Source organism: Gambusia affinis, linkage group LG11 (assembly GCF_019740435.1).
Source record: "Gambusia affinis linkage group LG11, SWU_Gaff_1.0, whole genome shotgun sequence".
NCBI lineage: Eukaryota > Metazoa > Chordata > Actinopteri > Cyprinodontiformes > Poeciliidae > Gambusia > Gambusia affinis.
The window spans coordinates 27,792,628-27,804,376 of record NC_057878.1 but is presented as its reverse complement, the minus strand read 5'-3'; the positions used below and the strand labels follow the sequence as shown (position 1 = coordinate 27,804,376).

Sequence of the window (11,749 nt, the reverse complement as noted above, 5' to 3'; positions counted from 1 at the left end):
GTTTTTTTGCATGTTTGTGTTGGTTTATTGTTTGGACGGTTGAACCTGAGTGTTTAAGAACGTCCACATTTAGTTGTCTTGCTGTATTTCTCCCAATCGACAGTTGGTGATTCCAGGTGAACCCTCGTCGTACCTTCATCCTCCAGCAGCTCGTCAATGTTTCTAATCGACTCGTTAGCTTCCTGAATGAAAAAGCATATGACCACACCCACTAGAAACCAGGCAGGGCGGCCGCATGTCCAGTAGATAAGAGTTTGGGAGCTGCAACCAACCGTTTATATTCTGGAGAATAAATAGTTGCTCCATTTAATGGTAAATTACAAGTAAGTACAGCATTAAAATGAAAATGATCAGAACAAAGAAATACCTACAAATAAATACAATAAAAATGGAAAAGGTATTTTTTTAAAAAGGCATGTTTGACTGAGATTTTTCTTCAGCTTTGTTTTTGATTTTTAAAAAGCCCTGAGGGCTGAATTTTAACATTTCCGTAAATTTAAAAACGAGAGCAATGTTTCCAGAGTCTTTCCGCGGGGAGCTGGACCAACTGAAGGCACTTATAAATGTGTAAACACGCATGTCAAATTCCTGATTTGAGACCAACTTTCTGTTAATCAAGAAATATTTTCTAAATGATTGCAGAAGTTGTTTGACGTGACTTTAAGACAGGCAAAAACACATAAAATCATGAAAGTGTAAGTAAAACCCCAAGCATAAACCCACAGACTAATTTGGGAAGATTTGACCAAAGTGGGCGGAGCCACAAAGGGGCGTGGCTAATTGCGGGGTTGAGTGGAGGGGTTAATGAAACACTGTTGCCAACTTACCGACTTTAACGCTATTTTTTTAGACCCCTCAAGCAACTTTATCTCACAACAAACAAGGAAACTGTTTTCTGAGAATCTGGCGACGAGATTGAGATGATTTTATATCTGAACTGTGACATAATCAATAAAAACATGCGACTGCAGTAGCTGCCATTCAACCCAACACTGCAGAAAACAAATTTACTAAAAAATCCCATTTTCACAGAAACATAAATATAGCACTCTTAGTGACTAATTTATACAATTTATCCAGAAAAAAGTTGATTCTTGCTTTAGTTGCTCTTTAAGTTTGCAACAGCCGGATGTTACTACTGGCAGAAACGACAAAGAAGACGACAGGAAGTGACAGGAGGTTCATGGCGCTGTATGTTTTATGATGACTAATCAAGTGAACAAACCTATTGATGTTTTATTTAAAGGGAAAAAAACAGAATTCTGATTTTGTGTTTTTTGACATTTGCACACATTTGTTATAGAAACACAGCTCCTAAAACGTCTATTGAAAAGTTAATATCTAAATCACTTTGTACACTTCTGGATGTCCAGAACAATCTATGAAGTCGGTTAATTAAGATGATGTCAGTTTTCAGAGTGAATGCTGTAAAAAAGTGATACTGGTGTCATAAAGGGATCGTTGAAATCTGAAGTCCTGCTGACACCAGTTACTGACAGGACAGTTTGGTTTTTTTTGTTGATTTTTGGTCACAGCTCTGTTTTTTCGCAGCCAGAAGAGTCAGCGGCCGATTCCTCTGTGTCAACATGTGAGGTTAACACTTTCTCTGCAAAGGGCTCTCACTCGATCAGCGTCAAAGCTGTGAAAATCACGCTGAAGTGGGAGATATTCACTCGCCAAAAACAGGAATTTCCTTCCCAGGCCGAGTCCAAACCCAGATTCTGTCGCCGCTTTCCCGGGAGACGGACACATTTGTTGACACAAACGTTTGACCTCTTGTTCCTCCACTCTGACTTTTCCCACTTTCACTCATGGGACTCAAGGGAACGACCATCCTATCCGGACTTTTGGCCCATTTTCTTTCCATCCTTCCTCTTTGCAGTCTTTTCCTAAACGGCTGGCAGTTTTCCAGTTTTCCTGCTGGTATGCTCCGTTTCCCAGTGAAATGCACAGGAATGTCATCTTGTTTGGGATTGACTTATACATCCTTTACATCCTATAAATGTGATAAACATCACATCATGATTATCTCTGTAAATCAGCAGCAGAAGAATTAAGCCACCTACAGGCTGAGAAATGTAAATGTGACCTAATTCACGTCCTCGAAAGTTCTTCCCCAAACGAACTCATCTAAGATTATACTTACTACTTATAGCATAAATTCATTTTATGTATGTTTTCTTATTTTGGTAATATAATCTCCCAATCATAAAGACTCTCCAGAGTAGTTTTGCAGCAGAGACTCGTTCCCTTCAGCCGACACGCTGCAACACGCTGGACGGCCTGAACCTCCAGGAACCTCCCAGGGCGGAGCCTTTATGTAAGCTGTTGGCCTCAGTTCATTATCTAAGAAAGGCTGATCTGCAGGTTCGTTGGTTTTTTATCCTTTGACCAAATGTCATTGCATTCATTCATTAAAAAGGCAGAAAAAAGGCATTAATTTCAACACTTACACTAAATGTTCCTGGATCTTCTCAAAGGGAGTTTCCCCAGCTGATAGTCCAGTAGACTTGGTTCAATTGGGAACAAAATTGCAACGTGCTTTAGTTCACTTTCTCTCTGCTCTGAGTCAAACCATCCAAACCCTTTGACAAACCTGTTCCCCTCCTGGCCTGTGGGGGCGCTGCACCAAGAACCACTGAAGGAAACAACATGAAAACCTGCAATAAAATGTAAACAAAAATGGAGTGGCACCAGATTTAAGCTGTTGGAAAATTGAGCACAAGTCACCTCCCCTGTTGGTGCTAGACCAGCACGTTTGTTGCATTTACCCAGAATGCCCTGCGCTGTAATCCACTTCCTGCTTTTGGAGCGGTCTTTGTTCACATATGGATTTGACCCGTGCCAGAGTTCACTTCAACCAAACTGAGACCGAGGTTTGTATGTGGATCAGTTTGCATCAGAGTTCGATTACGTATTCACACCTCCCCAAACGAACCGGATTAAACCGGATTAAAGATGGCTGGTAGGGTTGAACCCTATGACCAAAAAGTAAACCAAATCAGGTGAAACCTCCACATCCTGCCTGCTGCCTTTACTTCCTCCTTAATTTAAGGCGGTTTTGTGCAGCCGACACATTTCCTGATCAGTGTTTAAATGGCACCCCTGATGTTCGTGATTACCTGCAACAATTGTGGGCAGATGGGCCAACCTGTGATGATACGATGGATGCCCGGCAGCGTTTGATTTGTATAAGCAGCTCAGGCTGGATGTCTGGTGGCGCAGTGGGAGGAACGTAAGCCATGGTACCCTTTTGTCGCTAAATCAAAGGCTCCTGCTGAGAAGAAAATGGCATGCTGGGACCAAAACAGATGGTGATGGATCTTTAAATGACCCTCTTCCGCAGAGCGCCGTGTTGGACACTCACTCATAAACGTGGCCTTGCACACTACAAGAACAGTGTGTTTATTTGGTGTGTAATTTTGCAACGCTGCAAGTACTGCCGCTAATGGACCAATTTCAGAAGCACTGAGCGTGACACACACACACACACACACACACACACACACACTCAGCCAGAGAGGAAAAGCTTTCTGCAGGTTAGCGTCTCTCTCCATTTGTTTTCAGGTGAACATCAGTTCTCAGAGCAACAGGCCAGTTGAGTTCGTGACGGCAGCGCCGCAGCAGTTTGGTGGTTGTGAATCCGTGTGAGGAGCCACCGGCCACCAGCCGCCTGTTTCCATACATATTTTTTGATCACTTGTGTTCCACCTCATTGCTCATTTCCACACAGGTGCTCAGACATGCAGAAGAAATTCAGCTATCAGCTGGGATGTAAATGATCTACATTTGGATATCCTGGGGAGATACGGGGCAGGTCCACACAGGTTATGGTACCAAGAACCTCCCTGGGAATCAGTTTCTTGTCAAAGAAGACTGGAAACTAAATGTATCAGGTTTGCTAACAGGGTTGCCAGATCTAACCGACAGCTTTCAACCCAAAAACAACGTTTAACCCGACCAAATCCAGAACAAAACAGCCCAAACATCAACTTCTAATCTCATGTTGATTGTGTCTTGAACTCGGTTTCATTCAGTCGTCCTTTACTGTATTATTTCCAGAACCAGATCCGATTGGAACAGTAAAGATCCTGACTCAACGAGACCTGAGGTTTTTTGGTGTTCTTTTAAATCAAAGTATTTCACTGGGATTTCAGCTTTAAAATACAACTACATGGGGCGTGCTCCGGTGGCGTAGAGGTTAGCGCGCTCCACGTTTGGAGGCCTTCAGTTCTCGACGCGGCCGTCGCGGGTTCGATTCCCGGACCCGACGACATTTGCTGCATGTCCTCCCCCCTTTCCTGTCAGCCTGCTGTGAAAAAAGGGACACTAGAGACACAAAAAGGACCCCCTAGTGGGGGGGGGGGGTAGAAATACAATTAGATAATGACACTTGATTAACTAATGATTTCAAACACATTCAAAAACAGACCAACTGGGTGGAAACCTGCCCAATCTGGCAACACTGTCTGCTAAAGCAGTGGCTAACATTGCACTGCAGCTAGAGCTAGCATAGAGTAACCTTTGACCTACAGATGTGACTGTTTAGGGGTGAGAGAACTGACAGCAGGATTAAGAGTACATTTCTGAAGCAAAAGAGAATTTTTGAAGAATAGGGATTATAAAAACATTTATATCCTCTGTTGTTTGAGGCGGTTTTAAGAGATCCGTCCAGAACTAAATGGAGAGCAGCAGCTGAGTTGATCTGTTCTCGGTGCTGTTCATTAAGCAGCGCTGACATCCAGAAACTTCTGTTTTTACTTGCTTTCCAGCAACTGAAACTATGATGTCACTGCAGACCTATGCACTTTCACTGCCTGAGGTCACTCAGCGAGGCTCGACTGCATCTCCTCCACCAATCCAGTAAAAAAACACTCATTTACATCTTTAGAGCAAGGTGGTGCCTTTTGTTATGCAACGTTTTGTAACGATCACATCATGGTGGTTCTGCAGTTAGATGATCATGTTGTTTCCTTCTGCCATTTTGGGCCTGAAATATGACCGTTGGAGCTGACCATGTATCAATTTAACATAGTGACCACAAGTTTATTTATCTTTATTCTACTCACACCAGCCCTTTTTGGTCACTTTAATCCAAATCCAGTCCGTTTGTCCAGAGTCTGGTTCGTTTGGGGAGGTGTGAATGCTAATTGAACCGAAAAAACAAAATGTCCTCGATCTCAGTTCAGCTGAAGTGAACTCTGGTCAATGGATTGAATGTGACGCCAAACAGACTGAAAGCAGGAAGTGGAAAAAATTCTAAAACAAACATGTTAGCTTAGCGCTAGTGGGAGAAATAGCTTGTGGCCTTTCAATAACAACAATCCTACAATGGATAAAATCTGACCATACTCCATTTTTGTGTCCATTTTATAAAGAAGGAAGTTGTGGTCAGTGTCGTTTCCTTGAGTGGTTCTTGGTGCAGCGCCCCCACAGGCGAGGAGGGGAACAGGTTTTGGCTGGTTTGAGAATTGAAGATGTATAAATGTTGCAACTTTGGTCCAAAATTAAACCAAATCTACCAGAGTGTCAGGTGTGAAAACAGTTTTAATATTTGCCATGAGAAAACGTAGTCCTTTAACTCCTATAAGCAGAAATGACTCAGAACTATCATGATTTGATCAGAGGTAAAAAATCTGTCATATTTCATAAAGAATAAAAATCCAAACTGAAATCAGAACCAAATGGGATTAAAAGAGTTTAATCCAGAATTTTCAGATAATATCCAAATTAGTTTAAAGAAGTCAGGTTTGGGTATTTTATGACCATTTATTTCCTTAGATTATTAAAATAATAAACAACAAAAAATCAACGTGTGCAACAGTTTTAGTGCATGGGTATGAAATGGTTTCTTTACAACATGGAAAATGGAAGAAACAAATTAGATTTATGTTTACGTACAGAATCGACACATTTAATAACTTTCATGTGATGTTCTATACAAAAAAACTTGAACTTTGGCTTGGACATAAATAATAATAATAATAAAACACTTTTTGGATCTCTTACAAATATAAATATATCAGTTGTCTTAAATGATTTTATTTTTAGCAGGATTTCCTTTTCCCTGCAGATCACAGCCGGGCGCTGCTGAATGTTTCCGTCTCTGGTTATGATTGAACATCAAAAGCTGTTATCGTTCCAGTCTGTAAACAGAAGTCTAAGAAAAGCTGGAAGCTGTCGGTGACATTTACGTCGTTCACCAGCAGCTTTTACTGGATCCTGGATACGTTTGAAATGGGAAACCCAGACGTTCACAGAGCTTTCCTTCCTGTTCCTCCATCCTGTCTGATTTATGCCGACACCAGCAAACACATTTCATCATTCAGAGGAGGAAACAGAACGACGGTGAAGATAAAATGGAGAAAACTATTGGATTATTTTGGTAGATTCAAGAATTATGATATTGAAACCAAATATGACAGTTAGTACCATTAGCATGAGCGCAGAAGAAGTAATGAAAATTTAAATAAAAGCAAAACAAGAAAAAAATCAAGGGAACAGTAAAAAAGTAGTAATTAATATTTTCTGCTACTGTTATATATATTTTAAAGATACGTTTTTAAAGTATTAAAATTTTAAATAAGTGAAGGTAACAGATTTTTCCATTTATTCACATAAAAATTATATTTACCCTTTTTTCTTTGGAAACTGTCATTAAAAAACAAAATATGTTTAAAAATAAATGCATGTCTCTCTATTTTATATTTAAAGAATTAGTGTTTTTAAAATATAAGCATCAGACTTTCATCATCAGAGCGCAGTAATAACACTGTCGGTATTTCTGTGAATATTTTTGTGACCGTCAAAACATTAAAAGAGAATTAAGTCACTACAGAAAAAACAAAAATAGTTCGTTGTCGGCAGGATTCGAACCTGCGCGGGGAGACCCCAATGGATTTCTAGTCCATCGCCTTAACCACTCGGCCACGACAACACAACAACGTAACCTGCCTATGACGCAATATGAGGACGTATTTTCCCCGCGGTTCTGTCTCGCAGGCGTTTCGGTTTGTTTCTATAATTCATTCGAAACCGAATATTTCATGCACGGTGTGAAAAAATGGTCGTTTTCGCCAAACACGCGAAAACATCGTTCTCCGTGGTCAACAGCTTTGAAATGTCCAGATTTATAAAGCGGCCGGAACCAGAACAATGTCGACCCTTGTACTATTGGATCACGAGACAACAGCACCATCTAGTGGCGGTTTACACCTGTTGCTTTGACTGACAATTTCATTTGCTGCCACCTAAATATGAACATGTTTGTTTTACTGAAGCGGGTAAAATAAACAAAATTGTACTTACGTAAGAGCAAGAGTACTTAAAATTAATATTTCAATTAAAATGCAAAGTACGGTTCAGGAGACGTAGACTTCATTTAAAAAGTCTCAAGTAAAAAGTTTCAACTCACCTCGATAATATACAAAAATACAAGTTTGCAGAGATTTAAATAGTTAACACTTATTTAGATACTTAAATACCACATTTTATAATGAAAATGTCTGAGAGTATTGCCTGCTAGCATAAGCTAAAGTTAATGTTAGCCACAAAGTTCAACGAAAGTAAAACTCACCTTCGTATCTGTGAATGTATAACGAGCCGTATTTCTAAAAAACATTCTCCTGCTTACTTATTGGAGCTTCGGATCGATGTTCATCATTAACGGTTACCTTGGGCAAGCTCTACATGCACCGAGTGTAAAATCCCATTTTCAATAGACCTGAAGCGACCGAGCCGCTCATCCCCGAACACGAAGGCAGACACGCAAAGGGCCCATTTAGAGCCCACTTCATAGTGTCACTGCTGCCATCACCTGTTTGGGAGGGGAACTGCTTGTTCCCTAAGGGAACAACTGACCGCTTGGCAGAAATGGGCGCCTCATTGTGGGAGAGTAAAAAAGACGAGACAAGAGCAAAGTTAGAGACCACCTCATTTACTCAACAGAGAAACAATAAGAACCAAACACTCACACATATCTGCAGTCATAACATCCTGTAGCTGCTTAAGCCACTAGATGGACTTTACACTGAAGACTGGGATGAAGATGAAGACTTGAGCTCTGACAGCTGATGAAAACCCACCGTTAGTCTGGCCGGTTGCAACATGAAAACAGATGGTTTTCCTAAAATTAATCCCCAAAATCTAAAAGAAAGTGTTATTACCTCTGAGTTTCCTTCAGAGTATGAAGGAAATTCATACTCTGACATTACTGCGTGTCCACTACAAATGTACGCAAAACTTTGTCAATATTCTGCTAGTATTGGAAAAAAAGAACAACATTTCACAATTGTGGGGTTTCCATTAAATAAGAAACACATTTAAAAGTCACACGTGAACAAGTTTGTTCACGCGGTGTCATTAAAAACCTCGCCGCGACATCATCCTCCAACTACTTGCTGTCTTCTTCGGGTTGGCCATTAACAAGTTGGAGAGTTTCACCAGGAAGAGGAATATCTGAAAAGTACGGCTGAAAATCGGTTCACATCAGTCCATTCCAATAATTGTCAACATCAATAATTATTGATTAGTTTCTAATTTCAATATCTGAACTGGATTTGGCGTCACTTTTCCTGTTTTATCCACAGTTATGAGCCTCAGTGGGGAAACTAGCAGGCCGTTGCTAGGTAACCAAAGTTGGGTGGAACTTGAAGCTGCTTATTACCGAGCAGGTTGTTGCTAGGCAACTAAAGAGCGAGAGCGTTGATTCCACCAAACTGGCTTAGCTGTGAGAGCTTGAATGGATAGAATATTCTACATATTTAATATTCTACCAGAAATATTATTTATTGATCTAACATGTTATAAACTGTTACTGATTTATTGTCCAGCCCTACCAAGACGTTTTTATTGTTCTTTTCAACGTCCATCACTTTCAATCCTGACAGAAAACAATATTTAAGGCGATAAAATGTGTCAGAAAGAAGTTATTCAGTTAGAATCCAGCTCTGCTGTAACTGTGTTCATTCTTTGAACTTTGATGGTTTTTGCAATTACTCTGCTTATTTTGGGTCCAGTTTTGGACATCTAATTGCTGCAACACTTCATTTGTATGCCTCAAGCACAGTGAAACATCCAATCAGCGCAAATTAAATCAAATCTGTTACCTGAGGCAGAGTGACTGGATTAGCAACAAGCTAAACCGCTGATGGCTAAAGCTTGTAAGCTTTCATTTGAACACAGCAAAAACTGATTTCATTTAATTTACACTCAGAAAGAAAACACACCAGTTGTTTCAAATTCTTCTTGTTGAGAAATAAAATAATTTTCTCTTTAAAATTAAGAAAGAAAGTGGAGAAATACAGATACTAGCATAATTACTGCTAGTGAATTGTAGCATTCATCATAAAATTTACTATTTGAACCAAGATTGAAAGCAAACGTAAAAAATAAGTGAGTCTCTATTTCTAAACAATAAAAAAGATTAACCATACTTGAAACATAAAAAACAGATACATGACATTCATAAAATTATAGCTTCTAACATCTTTAACTTTATTATAAAATTCAATTGAAACAGTTTGATCTGTTGAATGAATTCCTGTAAACTGCAGAAGGAAAACCAACAATCTCTGACTAAAATCAACAGTTCTTCTACATACTAAATAAATCTCTGAGAACCTCTGGATTACCTTACTGGAGCTTCTGTAATGTACAGATAGGAACAGTTTTAATCATCAAAACTGATATAAAACAATAAAAAAACAAAAAAATCGTCTCTTCCAACAGCACTTCTCCGTGGTGGCCGCCAGGGGGCGATAAAGGAATTTGTAGGAAGATGGAAAATAAAAGCACAAAAAAAGGAATCCAACACATTTTAAATGAATGTGATCTGTTTCTCAATAATTATTATAAAATATAAATTCTAGATGGAGAACAGAAGATAGAAACATCCTTTACTCCCCGAAAGCAAAACATTTTTCTGATCAGCTGCAGGTCAAATTCATCAAGTTGTTTTGCTCCTCAAGCTAGAATCAAAACGTTTCTGACAAGAAAAAGACCTGCTGTTGAGATTAAATATAATTTTCTGGGATTAATATGAAAACATAACATATTTTCTTATCAAAAGAAGGGATTGTGGTGAGAATTGTATCTGGTGATATATTAAATTAAGATTAATAAAGCCTGATAAGATTTCCCACGACAGAAGTCAATGCCAACTAAAGTCAGGAGGTATTATGCAGCACTGATCCTAAGTGAATGAGGTAATTATTGAATTATAATGAAAAATGATTTTAAAAAAGTAAAATTCAGTGTTTCTTTCCATTTTTGTATGTGTGGGTTTGCTTCTGGCCGTTTGGGAATCCTAGTTTCAAAGTGAACAGAGCGAGGAAAATATCACGACTCAAAGACAGAACAGACCGAGGCAACATGTAAACATTTCGTGATATAAATTATTTATTTACATTTACAGAAAAAACGGACCCCATCAAGACAATGTCGTAATAACTATTGGAAATAGAACTCAACATACAGTAGCTGACGTCGTCGTCACAACCGAACAGAGAGCTCTAGAATGACGTTGTGCCCTCCGTCAAAGGTCTCCTATAACACAAGGTGCAAGGCATCACGTGTAACCCGAAACCCCGCCCTCCCCCCTCCCACACTGAACACACACTGCGGTTATTAAAGCCCCGGTACCCTGCTTTGCACTACCCCCGGTTTGCTTGTTGCCCCTCGTCTACAAAGAACAGACGCCGGCTAGTCGGCCTCTACCAAAGCGCACACATCTAATAAGACACTCACACACACTCACATTCAGTGTCCTCGACGCCTCCCCTCCCCCCATCTGCAGTTTTTCAGAAAAAAATCCTCAGAAAAAGTGAGTCAGCGTCGGCGTCTGATGGCGACAACATCGTCCTGATGTACAAGTCGCTGTGCCAGCGTCCTCTGTGGTCGATAGAACCCGGAGAGGGGGAGCCGAGTGAAGGGAGGCGGACGCTAACGGTCTGGGTTGGCCTACGAAGGAAACATCAAACGCCACGGCACTGCGTCGCGTTGGGGGGCTGGACGCCGTCCGGCGAGTCTGGGCTCAGATGAGACGAGTGGAGGCGCGCATGGTGTTCTCAGAGCTGAAGTGGACATTGTTCTGCTTCTGCCGGTTGATCCTGTTGGTCCGAGGGCACTTCCTGCAGAAACAGGAGAAAAGGCCGACAGAGAGAGAGACGTTAATGACCTGATGGACTGGGTTCGACTGGGGAGCAAAGCTGCAACGTTTGGTATATTTTCAGCTGCTGCGGTTCTTAAACATAAACTCTTTGAGAAACCTGTTCCCCTCCTCACCTGTGGGGGCGCTGCAGCAAGAACCACTGAAGGAAACAACAAAAACCTCTGAAGACTCTGACTGCAACTTCCTTCTTAACAAAATGTAAACAAAAATGGAATAGCGTCAGATTTTAGCGGTTGGAGGATTTCTCTTTGTCTTTGGTAAAACACCATAAGCTATTAAATGCTAGTGCTAAGCTAGCATGTTTGTTTTGGCTGTATTTACCCAGAATGCCCTGCACTGTAGTCCACAATCTCCCTTTGGAGCGGTCTCTGGTTCGCTTGGCGTTCACATATGCATTTGAACCGAACCAGAGTTCACTCCAACTGAACCCAGACCGAGGTTTGGAGGTGGACCAGGATTTGCTTTTTTGGTCTGATTAGCATTCACACCTCCTCAAACTGGACTTTCTAGGCAAACGGAGTGGAGTTGGATTAAAGTGGTAAAGGATCAGTGACCTCCAGAAAAGTGGTTTTGATTGAC

General features: G+C 40.6%; 1 protein-coding gene and 1 non-coding gene across 5 annotated transcripts in view; both read right to left on the bottom strand.

Moving 5' to 3' along the window:
• Window positions 1-6,855: 6,855 nt before the first annotated feature.
• trnas-aga lies at window positions 6,856-6,937 on the bottom strand. The gene has a single exon. It is a non-coding gene; the product is annotated as a tRNA-Ser (tRNA).
• Window positions 6,938-10,374: 3,437 nt separating this feature from the next.
• The window catches only part of tmeff2a (transmembrane protein with EGF-like and two follistatin-like domains 2a), a 113,296-nt gene continuing 111,921 nt past the window's right edge, over window positions 10,375-11,749 (bottom strand). For all 4 annotated transcript variants that reach the window (XM_044131867.1, XM_044131868.1, XM_044131869.1 and 1 more), the window contains one exon: window positions 10,375-11,129. In XM_044131867.1, the coding sequence (XP_043987802.1) occupies window positions 11,033-11,129 (97 nt within the window). In that variant the 3' untranslated portion in view covers window positions 10,375-11,032. The remainder of the gene's footprint in view (window positions 11,130-11,749) is intronic.